Genomic DNA, 21038 nt, shown 5'->3' with positions numbered 1-21038 from the left:
GCTTTGGGTTTGGGGTGAGTTTTGTATTTACTTTTTTGCTGTGCATTTTTCCCTTGGTTTATAATTCATATTTATTCATGGTACAAAATAATGATTACATTATGATAACATTTCCAAACGGGTATTTCCTTACATTGACTCAAATTATTACCCCTTCCATTTCTTTTTTTCTTTTTACTTCTGTAGAAGAGTGTGTGCCATCCACCAGAATCTGGCAAGCAAGCACAGGAAGTATTGGTGCTGGTCCCCTTCTTTCCTCAAAGCATGGGCCCCGCCCCTTTGCATGGATTGGTCAGCCTCAAGTTTAGATTGACATGTGATCCTCCTCCTGCTGCTGTCCTGTGTTACAGACACACCCCTGTCCTAGTAGAAACAAAGGCCTTAGAGTGGTGCTACAGCAGCTCTACCAGTACAGCTCTGCCCCACAGCCCTTTCTGCTTTAGTTGTGTTCCAAGTATGTCCTCCGAGTGGAGAGGTGCCTGCCATCCATTTCATCTTTTCATTAAGTTGAGATTTACCCTGGCTATTGTTGAACTGGTATCTTAGAACTATCGGCCTCGTGGTTTTCAGTTGTGACCCACCAACCCTAGCTACTACTAACTTTTATGATAGATAGATAGATAGATAGATAGATAGATAGATAGATAGATAGATCCACCTTCATCAGAGGTTCTGTTGCCTTCATTCGCCTTTGAGCTCTAATCTACTGTCTTCCAGTACCACCTAAAGGACTCACCACATAGCTCATGTCTGGTGGTAGGCAACTCTTATTTGTAGAGTGACATGCTTTCTACTTTGCTTCTTTTAAACTTCCAAGACCCCAGTATTTTCAGGTGGGGCCTTTGGGAAGACCATATGATTTGTTTCTGCCAATGAGACATGTGCCTTTCCAAGGGAGCTGGTGGCACAATGGTCAAACCTAGTCACCAAATTACTCCAGGTGACAGAGACACACACAGCCCAGTGAATCTACTGGTGCATCGATGAGACTTGCCATTGTCTTGAAGTATAAGAAATCAACAGGCTGGGAATATGGCCTAGAGGCAAGAGTGCTTGCTTCATATACATGAAGGCCTGGGTGTGATTTCCCCAGCACCACTTATATAGAAAATGGCCAGAAGTGGCACTGTGGCTCAAGTGGTAGAGTGCTAGCTTGAGCAAAAAGAAGCCCAGGACAGTACTCAGGCCCTGAGTCCAAGGCCAAGGACTGGCAAAAAAAAAAAAAAATCAGGTATCCTTCCTTCCTTCCTTCCTTCCTTTCTCTCTCTCTCTTTCTTTCTTTCTTTCTTTCTTTCGCCTTGGTATACACAGATCCATATTCTCCCACTTTGACTTTTCCTTGAGCTGAGTGGAGAGGTATCTGCCATCAAACTCATTACACCAAGCCTAGCTACTGCTAGACTTTTATGATGGATATATGTGCACCGTTAGTTGGGTTCTTCTGCCTCATTAATCTTGGAATTGCAAACAAATGTCCTTCAGGATTCATCACACAGAACATGTCTAATGGAAAGTAACTCTTATTTGTAGGGTGCCATAGTTTGAAAGTTAGCTTCCTTCAAACTCCCAATGCACCAGTATTTCAAGGTGGGGACTTTGGGAAGTGATGAGACCACAAGACACTGGATCTGTGCTTAAACCTCATTCCCTTTACACTAGTTCAAACTTACCAAAAAGCCAAGAAATAGAGGGGGGAGAGAAGGGAAGGGAATCTCCTGATGTCTTGATCTGGCTATTTTTTTATTATCCAGGTAAAGGTATATTCTTACAAAATGTATACCCCACTGCATTCTTGTGCCCAAAGTTTATGAGGAGAGACCAGACCATAAGATCCTCAGAAGTTCGTCTTGTCACTTTATGGAACTCTTCCGATGGGCTATTTTTTCTCTTTTTCTCTGTCTCTTGACACCATAGATATTTATATTTCCCATAGTGTCTTTGGGAATAAAAGCATCACAATGTTAGTGAAATGTTCCTATTCTTTACTCCAACTATTCAAATTTGAAGAAAAGATTCTTTTTTAGGGTAGATGCTTTCATATTTTTAAGTCACAAGCAGTGGCAGATATTTGGTCTCCAAGTGAAAATACACCTCTCATGCTCTAGACTTCTTATCCTAGATAAGTAAATATCAATATTCAGAATCCATATAAACATAGAGCTTCTGTTGTTTAGCCTTGTTCTTTGTACCATTGGGTAAAATCTGTGAGGACTAAAAGTGAGAAAAATCCTTTATTGGTTATGTGCAGCCATGATTGGTAGAGTCAAAATCTGGCCTTACAAGGAGTCACTGTGATGGATTTGCAGTCATCAGGTGCTAACGGCTAAGGCTGGGGCTGATTCTTGTCCCTTCTTTGCAGAAACTTTGACTATCCTCATTGAAAAGAACCTATCTCCTCATTTGCGATTTTACTTTCATTTGAGGATTTAGATTATGTTTATCTTTATTCATTTATTTTGGGGCATTTCATGGCTTAGAATTCATACTTATAATTATGTACAATGAGGAATTAATGATCACATTTCCACCCACATATATCATGAACTTTTTCTCATTACCTAGTCATCTCTCATTTCCTTTTCACATTTCTCATCCAATTTTACTTTTAGACCTTCTTTTGGTCCTACATCCCATAGTCTACAAACACTCAGTATTTGTCTTTGTTGGATCTGCTTAATTCAATACACACGTTGTCACATTCACATACTCGACTGCAAAGTAGCTAATGTCCTTTCTTATGGCTGCTTAAATCTTGCTCATGTGTGCCTATGATGTGTTCTCGCTGCTCCATAGGTGCATAGGTTCATTCCATTTTTTGGCCATTGTGAATATAGATAGCAGTGAGAGATAGGGAGCATCAGTGTCATTTTTTTAAATTAAATTTGATTGACAAGGTGATGGTACAGAGGGGTACAGTTACATAATAAGGTAGTGAGTACATTTCTTGTTGCATCGGTGTCTTTCCAGCAGCCTTTTGGGTGTGTCCTGGGAACTGATAGAGCTTGAGGACATGGAATGTGAAGTCTGCATTTGAGAGCCTCAATCTAGCTTTATAATATGGAAATTACATGTGGTTTTCAATACCTGCTTGTTCATATAAAAGCTACCTTGCACTCATTTCAATTCCCATCAGCAGTGAATAATGTCTTTCTCTTGCATCCATGCCACTCTGTTTGGTTTGGGTTTTGTGCCAGTACTCTGGGGCTTGAATTTAGGGCTTGGGTTCTTTCCCTGAGCTTTTGCCCTCAAGGCTGACATACCACCACTTAAACCACAGCTCTACTTCTGCCGTTTGGGTGGTTCATTGCAGATAAAGCCTCATGGACTTTCCTGCCTGAGCTGGCCTCAAACTCTGTCCTCAGTTACCAACCTCCTCCTAAGGAGCTAGGATTAGAGATGAGCCACAGTTTCCAGCTACTCCAGGTGTGTTGTCTATTTTGATGGTCCTTTATATTGAACTCACAACTTGTACATTGCTATGCAAGGACTGTCCCATTTGGCCATGCCTTTATTTCCTTTTAGGTCTGGCTATTCCTGAAGTAGGATCTGGCTTTATGCCTGGCTCTCCTGCACTGATATTTTCCTCCTGGGTTGTCCTGTGTTTTGGGGTCCTATAGGCTCACAATTCTGTGCCCAACCTTTACTTCAGAAGGCAACTCCACTGCCTTCATGCTCAGACTGGCCTCAAACTGGAATCCACAGGTCTCTTTCTCCTTGCTAGCAAAGACTACAGTCTTGGATTCATGAGAGCCTTTTTTTTTTTTTGGCCAGTCCTGGGCCTTGGACTCAGGGCCTGAGCACTGTCCCTGGCTTCCTTTTGCTCAAGGCTAGCACTCTGCCACTTGAGCCACAGCTCCTTTTTTTCATGGTGGCAAGAGAATTTAAGTGTAGTTTTCTTAGTAGTCCTTTCTTAAATTCCCCATACAAGTTTGGGAATGAATCTGTCCAATCTCAGTCTACCTGTGTTGAGAGGTTTTTCATACTCTTTCCAGCTTCTAGGCTCCTGCTGATGTTTAGAATTCTTCTGTCATCTTGCTTCAGTGTTGCTAAGTTACATGTGTCTCAACATTTCACTTTTCTAGATTTTCAATTTTTGGCCATACCTTTTTCAAATATACCCTAATGATGATTTTGAAATGAAGGCTATCTACCTATTGTCGTTTTATTATCATCTCTTATTGAATTACGTGGTTTTGTCTCCTGTTTCTGATTGGCTACAGCAAGGTTGTTTATCCTTACTTTCAGTGATCTTTGTGCTCTCTGTTTCTATTTTATCTCTTTTCTTTTTGCCAGTTGTAGGTCTGGAACTCAGGTTCTGGCTGCTATCTGAGCATTTGTGCTCAGGGTTAGCACTCTGCTACTTGAGGCACAGCTCAACATCTGACTTTTTGGTGGTTAACTAGATATAAGGATCTCATGGACTTTCCTGCCTGGGTTGGCCTCCAGCCACTATCATCGATGTTCTTGGCCTTCTCAGTAGCTAGGATTGCAGATGGGGGACCCTAGTGCCCACCTTTTGCATGACCTCTTGTTATATGTTCCATATGCTTTGGAGTTTGTGTTGCTCTTATTTCTTTTTTTTTCTGAATAATTTCTTTATTGTCAAAGTGGTATATTACGTAAGGCAATGTATATAATTTGTTACCTCCTCCCTCTTTTCCCCCCTCCCCCCCTCCCCCTCTCCCTCCATGAGTTGCTCAGTTGGTTTACACCAAATGGTTTTGTAAGTATTGCTTTTGGAGTTGTTTGTCTTTTTATCCTTGTCTCTCGATTTTGATATTCCCTTTCCATTCCCTAGTTCTAATACCAGTATATACAGTATCCAGGGTACTCAGATGAAATACAGTGATAGCACGGGGACAACCACAGGCAGGGGATACAAGAGGATTATCATCAACAACAAAAAAAAGCTACAGTTTCACATGGCATGTTGTAATTACAACAGTGATATAACACTCGTTTCCATAACATGGAGTTCATTTCACTTAACATCATCTTTTGTGTTCATAAGGGCATAGCTATTGGCTCTTGTGATCCTCTGCTGTGACTAGCCTAAACCTGTACTAATTATTCCCTATGAGGGAGACCATAGAGTCCATGTTTCTTCGAGTCCAGCTCACTTCACTTAGTATAACTTTTTGCAAGTCCTTCCATTTCTTTTTTTTTTAAGTTTTTCTTATAAAACTGATGTACAGAGAGGTTACAGTTTCATACATTAGGCATTGGATACATTTCTTGTACTGTTTGTTACCTTGTCCCTCATACCCCCCTTCCCCCCCCCCCCCCGAGGTGTTCAGTTCACTTACACCAAACAGTTTTGCAAGTATTGCTTTTGTTGTTGTTTCTCTTATTTTACCCTTTGTCTCTCAATTTTGGTATTCCCTTTCAATTTCCTAATTCTAATACCAGTATACACCGTTTCCAATACACTCAGATAAGATTACAGAGATAGTGTAGATACAATCACAAGAAGGTGATACAAGGGGGCTGGGGATATAGCCTAGTGGCAAGAGTGCCTGCCTCGGATACACGAGGCCCTAGGTTCGATTCCCCAGCACCACATATACAGAAAACGGCCAGAAGCGGCGCTGTGGCTCAAGTGGCAGAGTGCTAGCCTTGAGCGGGAAGGAGCCAGGGACAGTGCTTAGGCCCTGAGTCCAAGGCCCAGGACTGGCCAAAAAAAAAAGAAGGTGATACAAGAACATCATCAATAGTAGAAACTACAGATACACATGGGATGTTGAAAGTAGTTACAACTATGATATAACAATCATTTCCATAAAATGGAGTTCATTTCACTTTGTTGCTCTTATTTCTAAGGTGATTTGAAATCTCTTTGTCTGTACTTAGGGAATTTGCATTTAGGACCTTAGGCTTACACAGGCACTCCAGAAATGACCCATGTCTCTACCCTATGTCCTGACATTTCACAGAAGGCATCAAACCTGTTAAGCAAGTGACCCCCAACTTGAAACATAACTGCCCAGTCCTAGTTTAAAATATAAACTTATGTAACTACAAGCATCCCTCATAAAGTCACTTTAAATTTTTATTGACCTGTTGTAGTTTGAGCTGCTGGGCATACAATCGAGAAAGAGGAACCATGGAGCGCCTTCCGAGAATAAACAGTGATAAGGAACATCTCAGTGACCACTACTGGGTCTTGAAAACCATTGGCGAAGGGGGTTTTTCCAGTGTGAAATTGTGTTGGCACAAACTAACACAAACGCAGGTTGCTGTCAAAATAGTGGCAAAAAATGATCCAAACTCATCCTACATCTCTAATGAAGCCAAAATAATGAGAAGATTGTGTCATCCAAACATCATCCGGCTGTACCACATCTTGGAAGACTCCAGAAATATTTACTACATCCTGGAACATGCGATAAATGGCAGCCTGCGAGATTACATCAAGGCCAAGGGTTACTTAAAGGAAGAGAAGGCGCGACAATTTTTTTACGAAATCATCTGTGCCGTGCAGTATCTCCATGCGAGGAATATCAGCCACCGGGACCTCAAGCCTGGTAATATCCTCGTGGACGGCACAGAAACCCTGAAGGTTTGTGACTTCGGGCTCAGTGCCCAGTTTAAACCAGGGCAGAAACTTACAAGTTGCTGTGGCACGATCCCCTTCACGGCCCCAGAGATGTTCTACAGAGAAGGCTACGATGGTAAGGCAGTAGATATGTGGAGCCTAGGGATAGTATTATATAATATGCTTGTGGGTACTATTCCCTTCCACATATCTAACACCGCCCAACAGCACATGTGGATCCTGCTTCCAAGTTACATCTCGGATGAGGCACAAGATCTGCTCAGCCGACTGTTAGTGCCGGACTGGAAGGAGAGAGCCACCATACATCATGTCCTCCGACATCCTTGGCGGAATTGGCCACACCATTGCTATTCCAGGGTTGTAAAGAGCCCTCTACGCAAATGTACATATTCCCAAATCTTGGCCACAATGGCCACCATGGGTTATAACCCCCAGGAAATTCAAGCCTCCTTAAGGGAGAGAAAATTCGACCATATCATGGCTACTTATCTCATTTTATGCTATCATATGCCTCAGGGGCTGGGTTCCAACAGTGATGGCCAACCAGGATGGTCAGACAAAATGCCTTGCCTTGCCCTCTCAAAACCTCCCACCATCAATGTGGTGAAAAAGAAGAGGCCCAGTTTCTACAACCTTCATTCGTTTGACCAATCACCACTGAGGTGCCAGCAGCAGGAGGAAGACACTTCACAAGAGCAGGGTGTGAAGCATGTCTCCTTGCCCGCAATTCACTTCCAACGAATGCGTCACAAGGTTGTTTGCCACAATTCTCCCAAGCCTGAGTCCTCTGTTGAGGGCAATGTCCGCCAATCCCGCCTTGACGACCTGTGCAGCCTATCCTTGGAGTCATCTTCACGAAGTGACAACCAGTCTTCTTCAGAAGTTTTGGATGCACAGAGTGATGGGGAGAGGGCATCCACCCCCCCTCCTGAGGTCAGACCCAGACGCTGGAAAGCCTTCAGGGCAAATATGATGAGGGCACTGAGGGCACTGTGTTCCTGTCTTACTGGCTCGAAAAAGAACTCACGGAACAAAGTAGTTCCAGGCCAGGGAACAGACAGCATCACCACCAGGTTAGTGAGACAGGCCAACTATGTGCTGCATTTTATGGGATTTACACTTTCTTCATGTCCCATTCAACTGACGAATTACTAGTGGGATGCAAGACATGGATTAGAGGTGGGGTGATTGTGTCATTCTCCATAATGTGTCTATCACCTCAGAAATATCAATCGTCCTGCACCCATTAATGTGCAACTTGCCAATGTGGAAGTAGGTAGAGACAGAAGTAGGTAGACAGACAGGTAGACAGAGTTACCAGAGGCAAGGGGAAAGACAGGAAGAAAAGGAGAAGTAGAGACAGAAAGAAGGCAGGTGGGGAGGGATGGAGGAATAGATTTTCACCTAGGAACAGAGGAGCACAATGCATTATGACTATAGGCAGGTCTGTCCTGTATATTTACCTCAGCATCACTAAGTGAATCTGTTTTCCTTCATCTCCTTGTGTTTTAGCAGTGACTGAGAGGCCCTGGGTCTGCAGGGCTCCCGAGGCCGAGTGTTGGGGATCGACCTCGGGTAGACTCCACCCCAGCAGGAGGGAGCCAGTCATGAACCACACAGGGCTGTGTGCCAAGCACATCTGCCCCAGAGGTCTCCCTCCAGCTCAGCAGGTAGGTGTGCAATCTGCTCCTGACTCTGCATATAGGATTCCAGGCAGAGGACATCCAACTCCTGCTGACCTCCCCAGGCATCCTGGACAGAGCGTGAGGTGACAAGGTGCTCTGCCCACCTGGGGAAACGTCCATGCAGGTTTTTCCTGGGCCAATTCCTCCTGAGCTCTCATTTGTCGTTTTATAAATGTTTGTGGGGAGGGGAACAGGTCCCCCTCTTGGTGTGGACATTCCCTTGCCTTTCTCTCCTTTTGAGATGGGGGTCAAACAGACTTGCCCAGGTTTCCTAAGCAAGATCAGCCATATCCAGGGATCAAGCCAAATCAGCCCAGCGAGGTCTCTGCCAGACCACCTCCTATATGCTTGGCAGACTCCTCCAAGACAGCTAGTTGGAGAGGTGGGGGGAAGCCCTGGGCACATTTCTGGGCAGGGTTGGCAAAGCTCAGCTTGGCATAGCCCCCAAGAGGCCCACATTTCACTTCTCCTCCATTGCTGCCTCAACTGTTTTCTCTGCCTCTTTCTAATGAGGCACAGGGGCAGCTCCCCTTACCATGGGGTCCCAAAGGCCATATTCAGCCCCAAGAGCTTCGGGTGCTTAAGTTGGTTTCTTCTAATTATTTCATTACTGGGTTTTGAACTCAGATATTGCAGTTTCAAGGTGTAACTCGGTGACTCATATTGGTAGTCTGAGGCATGCATGACCTAACAAGATGGTAGCTGCTGCTTGAACTGAGGACAGATTTTTTTAACTTGTGGCTCTGATCCGGGTCCTTTGGCCTCACTTTAGATAATCAGTATCGCAAAGGGGTGGAATCCTTTTCTAAGAGGAGAGAGTCTTGAATTTCAACGCAAACGATCCACGTGCTAGGCCGGTGCTCTACTGCTTAAGCCACAACTCATATCCCCTTTGGTTTGTGGGAGAGGAGGCTGGATGGGAGGGCAGAGACTGGGCCCTGTGCAGAGGAGCTGTCTCCACTGCCATTCGGGCTCACAGCCCACAGCCCCTCCCCATGGCACAGGGCATCTGGGCCCTTTAATTCGCCCCTTGCAATTCCCTGCATCAGCGCTGTCACTTGCTGACATTGGACCCTTGGGAGGCTCAGAATAGGGACTTGTAGACTCTGAGTTGGCTCCCAGGTGGTTTCTGTGTGAAGCTCCTGCAGCTCAGGTGGGAGGAGCTTGTGTGGATGCTAAGGTGCAGGCAGGGCTCCATGATCTCCTGCAATGGTCTCTATGCTTCCAGCCAGCTTCCCTCCCTCTTTCCTGTACAGCCCCCTGAACAAATAATTCATTTCCACCACCTCACCTCAGTTAAACTTTGTCTCCTCAGCTGTGCAAGCTCCAGGACAACTGGAGAGCTCACCTGAGCACCCCTTCCTGGGCCAGCAGCTGCTACATGGGCAGAGGAATAGGTAAGGAAACGACTCTGCTGCATTTGAGGGCAGGAAGTTTGCAAGACTGTGGGAAGGCCCAGAGATTTTTATTAACAGGACTGAACATAGGGACTAAATTAAATCACAGTTCGGCCCACAGCTGGAACCCAGGGTCCAAAGGACCGGGAACACAACCCTCCAGAGGCAGCTACAAATACAAGTGGCAGACGCCTGGAGAGAGATGTGGTACAGCCGGGAACATGTCCTGAAGAGCGGCGGGACATTTCCTCAGGAAGCTACATGCCAGCAGGCTGGACCTCCTGCATGGAGCTGGCAAGGCCAGAACAGGACAAGGACAGCCAGAGCTGGGTGCTGGGCATCCCCACCCCACCCACTGCAATGCACAGAACAAGGCCTCAAGGTACTACGTGTTGTGATGGTGGTCATGGCTGAGCTGGGTTGGGAGCCTGCAACCAGCAAGTGCAGGAGGACCCCCTCAGGATGCAGAGTGCCATGCTTGCTGAGGGTTCAGAAGGCTTGGCCCACAGGAGTGGATGGAAAAGGAGCAGCTTTCACCTAAGTGCAGGCTTAGGGAAGGCATTGAGGGGACTGAGGAGTGGGAAGAGATCATTAACCGGAAAAGATTAGGCTTCTGTTTCCACTCCTCCTCTGAGGGAACGCTCAAGCACAAAGCTACAGACACTGACTAGAAAAAGGCACCGCTGCATTCTCACACCTTAACACTCACTTGCCAAAGAACATTCCTGTTGTAGCCGCAGATGTGCAATCTCCAAAGTGGAAGGAGGAGTGGACAGAGTCAGACTTAGCAGCGGACTGGGGACGGATAGGATAGGATAGGAATGGGAGATGTAGAGACAGAAGAGCAAGGAGGAGGAGGTGGGAACAGAGTTCAGACAGGTGAAATCTTCCTGGAGAACTTTCTCAGTGCAGGATGAACATAGCCACCACTGCCCTGTATGTTGACCTCAGCACCACTGACAGTGTTTCCCTTGTCTCTCTTTGCTTTAGCAATGACTGGGGCAATAGAGCACCTGAGGCCAAACGTGGGCTACCTGCCTGAGGTGGAATCCACCCCAGCAGGAAGGCGCCTGGCATGAAACACAAAAGACTGTGTGCCAGGCAAGCCTAGCAAGAGGTCTCCTCTCTGCTCAGCAGGTAGGTGTGCAATCTGCTCCTGACTCTGCACATGGGATTCCAGGGAGGGGGCATCCAGCACCTGCTGACCTGCCCAGTGTTCCCAGAAAGAGTTTGAGGTGACAAGGTGCTCTGCCCACCCGAGGAAATGTCCTCGCATGTGATCCCTGAGACACACACTCCTGAGCTCTTGGTGTGTGCGAGGAGGGGGAATCTACCTCCTCTTGATGGGGGGCACAGGTGCACATGTCCCACTGTCCCTTGGAGATGAGGGGGATTCAGGCTAACCCCCTGTGCCTTAGCCAGGTCAGCCATGTGCGGCGTTCATCCCTAGTCATCCCAGTGAGGCTTCTGCTAGGCCACCTCCAGTTTTGCTATGCAGATGCCTCGTAGACAACCAGGTGGCCATGTGTTTGTGGTTGAGACCTGGGCACCTTGCTGGGTTGAGCTGGGAAAGCTTAGCTGCGCAGTGTCTCCAGGAGAGCCCTGTTCTCCTTCTCCTCCTCTGCTGTCTCGGCTGATTTTATCAGCACAGGAGCAGCTTCCTTACCACTGGGTGCCAGAGGCCATGTTCAGACCCAGTAGCCACAAGCACTTAAGTTGGCCTACTAATTTTTTTATTACAAGGGTATGAACTGGAGCCTTGCGGTTTCTACGCATGTGTTCTACCACCAGATCCATATTTGGTTCCTTCATGTGGGTAGTCAGAGACATTCCCCAACAAGCTTGGTAACTGGTCATTTAATTGAGGACAGTTTGAAGCTCGTGTGGCCTTAATCTAGGTTCTCTGACCTCATTCTAGGAGCTCAGCATCACAATGGGGTGGCATCCTTTTCTTCTCTAAGAGGCCAGTGTCTTGGATTTGAACCCAAAATATCCACCTGCTAGGCAGGTGCTCTACTACTTGAGCCACAACCCACATCCCCTTTGGCTTGTGGAGGAGGAGGCTGGACAGGAGGGCAGGGGCTGGGCCATGTGCAGAGGAGCTGCCTCCACTGCCAGCTGTGCACAGCCCACAGCCCCCTCTCCATGGCACAGGGCATCCAGACACTTGAATGCGCCTCAAGCCACTCTCTGCAGCAGCACTGTCACTTGCTGGCATTGTAGCCTCAGGAGGTTCAGGACCGGATGCTGTGGCTCTGAGGTGGCTCCAAGGTGGGCTCTCTTACCATACGTAGAGGCAGGCAGGGCTCCATGATCTCCTGCAATGATCACTACGCTTTCAGCCAGCTTCCCTCCCTCTTTCCTTCCAGCCACCTGAACAGGCAATTCATTTCCACCACCTCACCTCAGTTATCCTTTGTTTCCTCCAGCTGTGCAGGCTCCAGGACAACTGGAGAGCTCACATGAGCACCCCTTCCTGGGTCAGCAGCTGATACATGTGCTGAGGAATAGGCATGCAACGATCCTGCATTCAAGGGCAGGAAGTTTGCAAGAATTAGGGAAGGCGTAGAGTCTTTCATTAAGGAGCTCTGAACATAGGGAGTAAATAAAATCCCAGTTCAGCGCTCAACTGGAACCTAGGGTCCAATGGACCGGGGACACAGAACCGCGTTGGGCAACTACAAGTAGCAGTGGCAGAAGCCTGGAGAGACGTGAAATCTTAGAGAACTTTCTCAGATCAGGATGACCGTAGCCACCAATACCCTGTATGTTGACCTCAGCACCACTGAGAGTGTTTCCCTTGTCTCTCTTTGCTTTAGCAATGACTGGGGCTACAGAGCACCTGACGCCAAATAGGGGCCACCAGCCTGAGTTTGACCCCACCCCAGCAGGAAGGAGCCTGGCATGATCCACACAGGACTGAGTGCCAGGCAACCCTGCTCCAGAGGTCTCCTCCCTGCTCAGCAGGTAGGTGCGCAATCTGCTCCTGACTCTGCACATGGGATTCCACGCAGAGGGCATGCAGCCCCTCCTGCCGTCCTCAGTCATCCCAGACTGAGGTTAAGTGAGCCTGTGGATGCCTGAATTCCTGTACCAAAAGACAGTGTGCTCGCCTGGGCAAATGTGCACTGAGGTTTTTTGTAGGCCAGTGCCTCCTTGGCTCACACATGCCATTTCCATTCTGTCGCTTGGAGATGATCATCTGTCAGGCTAACTCACTTTTCCTTAGCCAGATCAGGCATGCCCAGTGTTCCACCCTAATCAGCCCATCGAGGCCTCTGCCAGATGACTTCTGAAGGTGCTGAGCCAACTCCTCCAAGACAGCCCATGGGAGAGGTGTGCTCAGCTGGACAGCGTCCACAGGAGATCCATGTCTCCCTTCTCCTCCCCTGTTGCCCCAATTGCTTTCTCTTGACCTTTCTAATCATCACACAAGGACTGAGGCTCAGCCAATGAAGTTCTTGATGGCAGGGTTTAAAACACCAAGATTTCTGATTGCTAGGCAGCTGGTGTAAGTCTGCTGTGATTTCACTCCAGGTGCTCAAAATGGGGTGTCATTCTTTCTCTCTTACTTTCTGAGAGGGCTGGGGTTTGAAAGTACGGTTCCCACCCATGCACAGGGACAGACAGACAGAGTCAGACTTAGCAGCGGACTGGGGACGGATAGGATAGGATAGGAATGGGAGATGTAGAGACAGAAGAGCAAGGAGGAGGAGGTGGGAACAGAGTTCAGACAGGTGAAATCTTCCTGGAGAACTTTCTCAGTGCAGGATGAACATAGCCACCACTGCCCTGTATGTTGACCTCAGCACCACTGACAGTGTTTCCCTTGTCTCTCTTTGCTTTAGCAATGACTGGGGCAATAGAGCGCCTGAGGCCAAACATGGGCTACCTGCCTGAGGTGGAATCCACCCCAGCAGGAAGGCGCCTGGCATGAAACACAAAAGACTGTGTGCCAGGCAAGCCTAGCAAGAGGTCTCCTCTCTGCTCAGCAGGTAGGTGCGCAATCTGCTCCTGACTCTGCACATGGGATTCCAGGGAGGGGGCATCCAGCACCTGTTGACCTGCCCAGTGTTCCCAGAGAGAGTTTGAGGTGACAAGGTGCTCTGTCCACCCGAGGGAATGTCCTAGCATGTGATCCCTGAGACACACACTCCTGAGCTCTTCGTGTGTGCGAGGAGGGGGAATCTACCTCCTCTTGATGGGGGGCACAGGTGCACATGTCCCACTGTCCCTTGGAGATGAGGGTGATTCAGGCTAACCCCCTGTGCCTTAGCCAGGTCAGCCATGTGCGGCGTTCATCCCTAGTCATCCCAGTGAGGCTTCTGCTAGGCCACCTCCAGTTTTGCTATGCAGATGCCTCGTAGACAGCCAGGTGGACATGTGTTTGTGGTTGAGACCTGGGCACCTTGCTGGGTTGAGCTGGGAAAGCTTAGCTGCGCAGTGTCTCCAGGAGAGCCCTGTTCTCCTTCTCCTCCTCTGCTGTCTCGGCTGATTTTATCTGCACAGGAGCAGCTTCCTTACCACTGGGTGCCAGAGGCCATGTTCAGACCCAGTAGCCACAAGCACTTCAGTTGGCCTTCTAATTTTTTTATTACAAGGGTATGAACTGGAGCCTTGCGGTTTCTACGCATGTGTTCTACCACCAGATCCATATTTGGTTCCTTCATGTGGGTAGTCAGAGACACTCCCCAACAAGCTTGGTAACTGGTCATTTAATTGAGGACAGTTTGAAGCTCGTGTGGCCTTAATCTAGGTTCTCTGACCTCATTCTAGGAGCTCAGCATCACAATGGGGTGGCATCCTTTTCTTCTCTAAGAGGACAGTGTCTTGGATTTGAACCCAAAATATCCACCTGCTAGGCAGGTGATCTACTACTTGAGCCACAACCCACATCCCCTTTGGCTTGTGGAGTAGGAGGCTGGACAGGAGGGCAGGGGCTGGGCCATGTGCAGAGGAGCTGCCTCCACTGCCAGCTGTGCACAGCCCACAGGCCCCTCTCCATGGCACAGGGCATCCAGACACTTGAATGTGCCTCAAGCCACTCTCTGCAGCAGCACTGTCACTTGCTGGCATTGTAGCCTCAGGAGGTTCAGGACCGGATGCTGTGGCTCTGAGGTGGCTCCAAGGTGGGCTCTCTTACCATACGTAGAGGCAGGCAGGGCTCCATGATCTCCTGCAATGATTACTACGCTTTCAGCCAGCTTCCCTCCCTCTTTCCTTCCAGCCACCTGAACAGGCAATTCATTTCCACCACCTCACCTCAGTTATCCTTTGTTTCCTCCAGCTGTGCAGGCTCCAGGACAACTGGAGAGCTCACCTGAGCACCCCTTCCTGGGCCAGCAGCTGCTACATGGGCAGAGGAATAGGTAAGGAAACGACTCTGCTGCATTTGAGGGCAGGAAGTTTGCAAGACTGTGGGAAGGCCCAGAGATTTTTATTAACAGGACTGAACATAGGGACTAAATTAAATCACAGTTCGGCCCACAGCTGGAACCCAGGGTCCAAAGGACCGGGAACACAACCCTCCAGAGGCAGCTACAAATACAAGTGGCAGACGCCTGGAGAGAGATGTGGTACAGCCGGGAACATGTCCTGAGGAGCGGCGGGACATTTCCTCAGGAGGCTACATGCCAGCAGACTGGACCTCCTGCATGGAGCTGGCAAGGCCAGAACAGTACAAGGACAGCCAGAGCTGGGTGCTGGGCATCCCCACCCCACCCACTGCAATGCACAGAACAAGGCCTCAAGGTACTACGTGTTGTGATGGTGGTCATGGCTGAGCTGGGTTGGGAGCCTGCAACCAGCAAGTGCAGGAGGACCCCCTCAGGATGCAGAGTGCCATGCTTGCTGAGGGTTCAGAAGGCTTGGCCCACAGGAGTGGATGGAAAAGGAGCAGCTTTCACCTAAGTGCAGGCTTAGGGAAGGCATTGAGGGGACTGAGGAGTGGGAAGAGATCATTAACCGGAAAAGATTAGGCTTCTGTTTCCACTCCTCCTCTGAGGGAACGCTCAAGCACAAAGCTACAGACACTGACTAGAAAAAGGCACCGCTGCATTCTCACACCTTAACACTCACTTGCCAAAGAACATTCCTGTTGTAGCCGCAGATGTGCAATCTCCAAAGTGGAAGGAGGAGTGGACAGAGTCAGACTTAGCAGCGGACTGGGGACGGATAGGATAGGATAGGAATGGGAGATGTAGAGACAGAAGAGCAAGGAGGAGGAGGTGGGAACAGAGTTCAGACAGGTGAAATCTTCCTGGAGAACTTTCTCAGTGCAGGATGAACATAGCCACCACTGCCCTGTATGTTGACCTCAGCACCACTGACAGTGTTTCCCTTGTCTCTCTTTGCTTTAGCAATGACTGGGGCAATAGAGCACCTGAGGCCAAACGTGGGCTACCTGCCTGAGGTGGAATCCACCCCAGCAGGAAGGCGCCTGGCATGAAACACAAAAGACTGTGTGCCAGGCAAGCCTAGCAAGAGGTCTCCTCTCTGCTCAGCAGGTAGGTGTGCAATCTGCTCCTGACTCTGCACATGGGATTCCAGGGAGGGGGCATCCAGCACCTGCTGACCTGCCCAGTGTTCCCAGAAAGAGTTTGAGGTGACAAGGTGCTCTGCCCACCCGAGGGAATGTCCTCGCATGTGATCCCTGAGACACACACTCCTGAGCTCTTGGTGTGTGCGAGGAGGGGGAATCTACCTCCTCTTGATGGGGGGCACAGGTGCACATGTCCCACTGTCCCTTGGAGATGAGGGGGATTCAGGCTAACCCCCTGTGCCTTAGCCAGGTCAGCCATGTGCGGCGTTCATCCCTAGTCATCCCAGTGAGGCTTCTGCTAGGCCACCTCCAGTTTTGCTATGCAGATGCCTCGTAGACAACCAGGTGGCCATGTGTTTGTGGTTGAGACCTGGGCACCTTGCTGGGTTGAGCTGGGAAAGCTTAGCTGCGCAGTGTCTCCAGGAGAGCCCTGTTCTCCTTCTCCTCCTCTGCTGTCTCGGCTGATTTTATCAGCACAGGAGCAGCTTCCTTACCACTGGGTGCCAGAGGCCATGTTCAGACCCAGTAGCCACAAGCACTTAAGTTGGCCTACTAATTTTTTTATTACAAGGGTATGAACTGGAGCCTTGCGGTTTCTACGCATGTGTTCTACCACCAGATCCATATTTGGTTCCTTCATGTGGGTAGTCAGAGACATTCCCCAACAAGCTTGGTAACTGGTCATTTAATTGAGGACAGTTTGAAGCTCGTGTGGCCTTAATCTAGGTTCTCTGACCTCATTCTAGGAGCTCAGCATCACAATGGGGTGGCATCCTTTTCTTCTCTAAGAGGCCAGTGTCTTGGATTTGAACCCAAAATATCCACCTGCTAGGCAGGTGCTCTACTACTTGAGCCACAACCCACATCCCCTTTGGCTTGTGGAGGAGGAGGCTGGACAGGAGGGCAGGGGCTGGGCCATGTGCAGAGGAGCTGCCTCCACTGCCAGCTGTGCACAGCCCACAGCCCCCTCTCCATGGCACAGGGCATCCAGACACTTGAATGCGCCTCAAGCCACTCTCTGCAGCAGCACTGTCACTTGCTGGCATTGTAGCCTCAGGAGGTTCAGGACCGGATGCTGTGGCTCTGAGGTGGCTCCAAGGTGGGCTCTCTTACCATACGTAGAGGCAGGCAGGGCTCCATGATCTCCTGCAATGATCACTACGCTTTCAGCCAGCTTCCCTCCCTCTTTCCTTCCAGCCACCTGAACAGGCAGTTCATTTCCACCACCTCACCTCAGTTATCCTTTGTTTCCTCCAGCTGTGCAGGCTCCAGGACAACTGGAGAGCTCACATGAGCACCCCTTCCTGGGTCAGCAGCTGATACATGTGCTGAGGAATAGGCATACAACGATCCTGCATTCAAGGGCAGGAAGTTTGCAAGAATTAGGGAAGGCGTAGAGTCTTTCATTAAGGAGCTCTGAATATAGGGAGTAAATAAAATCCCAGTTCAGCGCTCAACTGGAACCTAGGGTCCAATGGACCGGGGACACAGAACCGCGTTGGGCAACTACAAGTAGCAGTGGCAGAAGCCTGGAGAGACGTGAAATCTTAGAGAACTTTCTCAGATCAGGATGACCGTAGCCACCAATACCCTGTATGTTGACCTCAGCACCACTGAGAGTGTTTCCCTTGTCTCTCTTTGCTTTAGCAATGACTGGGGCTACAGAGCACCTGACGCCAAATAGGGGCCACCAGCCTGAGTTTGACCCCACCCCAGCAGGAAGGAGCCTGGCATGATCCACACAGGACTGAGTGCCAGGCAACCCTGCTCCAGAGGTCTCCTCCCTGCTCAGCAGGTAGGTGCGCAATCTGCTCCTGACTCTGCACATGGGATTCCACGCAGAGGGCATGCAGCCCCTCCTGCCGTCCTCAGTCATCCCAGACTGAGGTTAAGTGAGCCTGTGGATGCCTGAATTCCTGTACCAAAAGACAGTGTGCTCGCCTGGGCAAATGTGCACTGAGGTTTTTTGTAGGCCAGTGCCTCCTTGGCTCACACATGCCATTTCCATTCTGTCGCTTGGAGATGATCATCTGTCAGGCTAACTCACTTTTCCTTAGCCAGATCAGGCATGCCCAGTGTTCCACCCTAATCAGCCCATCGAGGCCTCTGCCAGATGACTTCTGAAGGTGCTGAGCCAACTCCTCCAAGACAGCCCATGGGAGAGGTGTGCTCAGCTGGACAGCGTCCACAGGAGATCCATGTCTCCCTTCTCCTCCCCTGTTGCCCCAATTGCTTTCTCTTGACCTTTCTAATCATCACACAAGGACTGAGGCTCAGCCAATGAAGTTCTTGATGGCAGGGTTTAAAACACCAAGATTTCTGATTGCTAGGCAGCTGGTGTAAGTCTGCTGTGATTTCACTCCAGGTGCTCAAAATGGGGTGTCATTCTTTCTCTCTTACTTTCTGAGAGGGCTGGGGTTTGAAAGTACGGTTCCCACCCATGCACAGGGACAGACAGACAGAGTCAGACTTAGCAGCGGACTGGGGACGGATAGGATAGGATAGGAATGGGAGATGTAGAGACAGAAGAGCAAGGAGGAGGAGGTGGGAACAGAGTTCAGACAGGTGAAATCTTCCTGGAGAACTTTCTCAGTGCAGGATGAACATAGCCACCACTGCCCTGTATGTTGACCTCAGCACCACTGACAGTGTTTCCCTTGTCTCTCTTTGCTTTAGCAATGACTGGGGCAATAGAGCGCCTGAGGCCAAACATGGGCTACCTGCCTGAGGTGGAATCCACCCCAGCAGGAAGGCGCCTGGCATGAAACACAAAAGACTGTGTGCCAGGCAAGCCTAGCAAGAGGTCTCCTCTCTGCTCAGCAGGTAGGTGCGCAATCTGCTCCTGACTCTGCACATGGGATTCCAGGGAGGGGGCATCCAGCACCTGTTGACCTGCCCAGTGTTCCCAGAGAGAGTTTGAGGTGACAAGGTGCTCTGTCCACCCGAGGGAATGTCCTAGCATGTGATCCCTGAGACACACACTCCTGAGCTCTTCGTGTGTGCGAGGAGGGGGAATCTACCTCCTCTTGATGGGGGGCACAGGTGCACATGTCCCACTGTCCCTTGGAGATGAGGGTGATTCAGGCTAACCCCCTGTGCCTTAGCCAGGTCAGCCATGTGCGGCGTTCATCCCTAGTCATCCCAGTGAGGCTTCTGCTAGGCCACCTCCAGTTTTGCTATGCAGATGCCTCGTAGACAGCCAGGTGGACATGTGTTTGTGGTTGAGACCTGGGCACCTTGCTGGGTTGAGCTGGGAAAGCTTAGCTGCGCAGTGTCTCCAGGAGAGCCCTGTTCTCCTTCTCCTCCTCTGCTGTCTCGGCTGATTTTATCTGCACAGGAGCAGCTTCCTTACCACTGGGTGCCAGAGGCCATGTTCAGACCCAGTAGCCACAAGCACTTCAGTTGGCCTTCTAATTTTTTTATTACAAGGGTATGAACTGGAGCCTTGCGGTTTCTACGCATGTGTTCTACCACCAGATCCATATTTGGTTCCTTCATGTGGGTAGTCAGAGACACTCCCCAACAAGCTTGGTAACTGGTCATTTAATTGAGGACAGTTTGAAGCTCGTGTGGCCTTAATCTAGGTTCTCTGACCTCATTCTAGGAGCTCAGCATCACAATGGGGTGGCATCCTTTTCTTCTCTAAGAGGCCAGTGTCTTGGATTTGAACCCAAAATATCCACCTGCTAGGCAGGTGCTCTACTACTTGAGCCACAACCCACATCCCCTTTGGCTTGTGGAGGAGGAGGCTGGACAGGAGGGCAGGGGCTGGGCCATGTGCAGAGGAGCTGCCTCCACTGCCAGCTGTGCACAGCCCACAGCCCCCTCTCCATGGCACAGGGCATCCAGACACTTGAATGCGCCTCAAGCCACTCTCTGCAGCAGCACTGTCACTTGCTGGCATTGTAGCCTCAGGAGGTTCAGGACCGGATGCTGTGGCTCTGAGGTGGCTCCAAGGTGGGCTCTCTTACCATACGTAGAGGCAGGCAGGGCTCCATGATCTCCTGCAATGATCACTACGCTTTCAGCCAGCTTCCCTCCCTCTTTCCTTCCAGCCACCTGAACAGGCAGTTCATTTCCACCACCTCACCTCAGTTATCCTTTGTTTCCTCCAGCTGTGCAGGCTCCAGGACAACTGGAGAGCTCACATGAGCACCCCTTCCTGGGTCAGCAGCTGATACATGTGCTGAGGAATAGGCATACAACGATCCTGCATTCAAGGGCAGGAAGTTTGCAAGAATTAGGGAAGGCGTAGAGTCTTTCATTAAGGAGCTCTGAATATAGGGAGTAAATAAAATCCCAGTTCAGCGCTCAACTGGAACCTAGGGTCCAATGGACCGGGGACACAGAACCGCGTTGGGCAACTACAAGTAGCAGTGGCAGAAGCCTGGAGAGACGTGAAATCTTAGAGAACTTTCTCAGATCAGGATGACCGTAGCCACCAATACCCTGTATGTTGACCTCAGCACCACTGAGAGTGTTTCCCTTGTCTCTCTTTGCTTTAGCAATGACTGGGGCTACAGAGCACCTGACGCCAAATAGGGGCCACCAGCCTGAGTTTGACCCCACCCCAGCAGGAAGGAGCCTGGCATGATCCACACAGGACTGAGTGCCAGGCAACCCTGCTCCAGAGGTCTCCTCCCTGCTCAGCAGGTAGGTGCGCAATCTGCTCCTGACTCTGCACATGGGATTCCACGCAGAGGGCATGCAGCCCCTCCTGCCGTCCTCAGTCATCCCAGACTGAGGTTAAGTGAGCCTGTGGATGCCTGAATTCCTGTACCAAAAGACAGTGTGCTCGCCTGGGCAAATGTGCACTGAGGTTTTTTGTAGGCCAGTGCCTCCTTGGCTCACACATGCCA

At 49.7% G+C, this 21038-nt stretch overlaps 1 protein-coding gene across 1 annotated transcript in view; it reads left to right on the top strand.

The window, feature by feature from the left end:
- Positions 1-6103: 6103 nt before the first annotated feature.
- LOC125341109 (sperm motility kinase 3A-like) overlaps positions 6104-21038 on the top strand; it is a 29953-nt gene continuing 15018 nt past the window's right edge. The window contains exons 1-4 of the mRNA XM_048333128.1: positions 6104-7629; positions 7780-7828; positions 9557-9638; positions 14926-15007. Of these exons, the coding sequence (XP_048189085.1) occupies positions 6104-7629; positions 7780-7828; positions 9557-9638; positions 14926-15007 (1739 nt within the window). The remainder of the gene's footprint in view (positions 7630-7779; positions 7829-9556; positions 9639-14925; positions 15008-21038) is intronic.

The sequence above is a fragment of the Perognathus longimembris genome, chromosome 23 (assembly GCF_023159225.1).
Source record: "Perognathus longimembris pacificus isolate PPM17 chromosome 23, ASM2315922v1, whole genome shotgun sequence".
Classification (NCBI taxonomy): domain Eukaryota; kingdom Metazoa; phylum Chordata; class Mammalia; order Rodentia; family Heteromyidae; genus Perognathus; species Perognathus longimembris.
The sequence above is the reverse complement of the archived record's forward strand: the minus strand, read 5'-3'. Positions and strand labels throughout refer to the sequence as shown.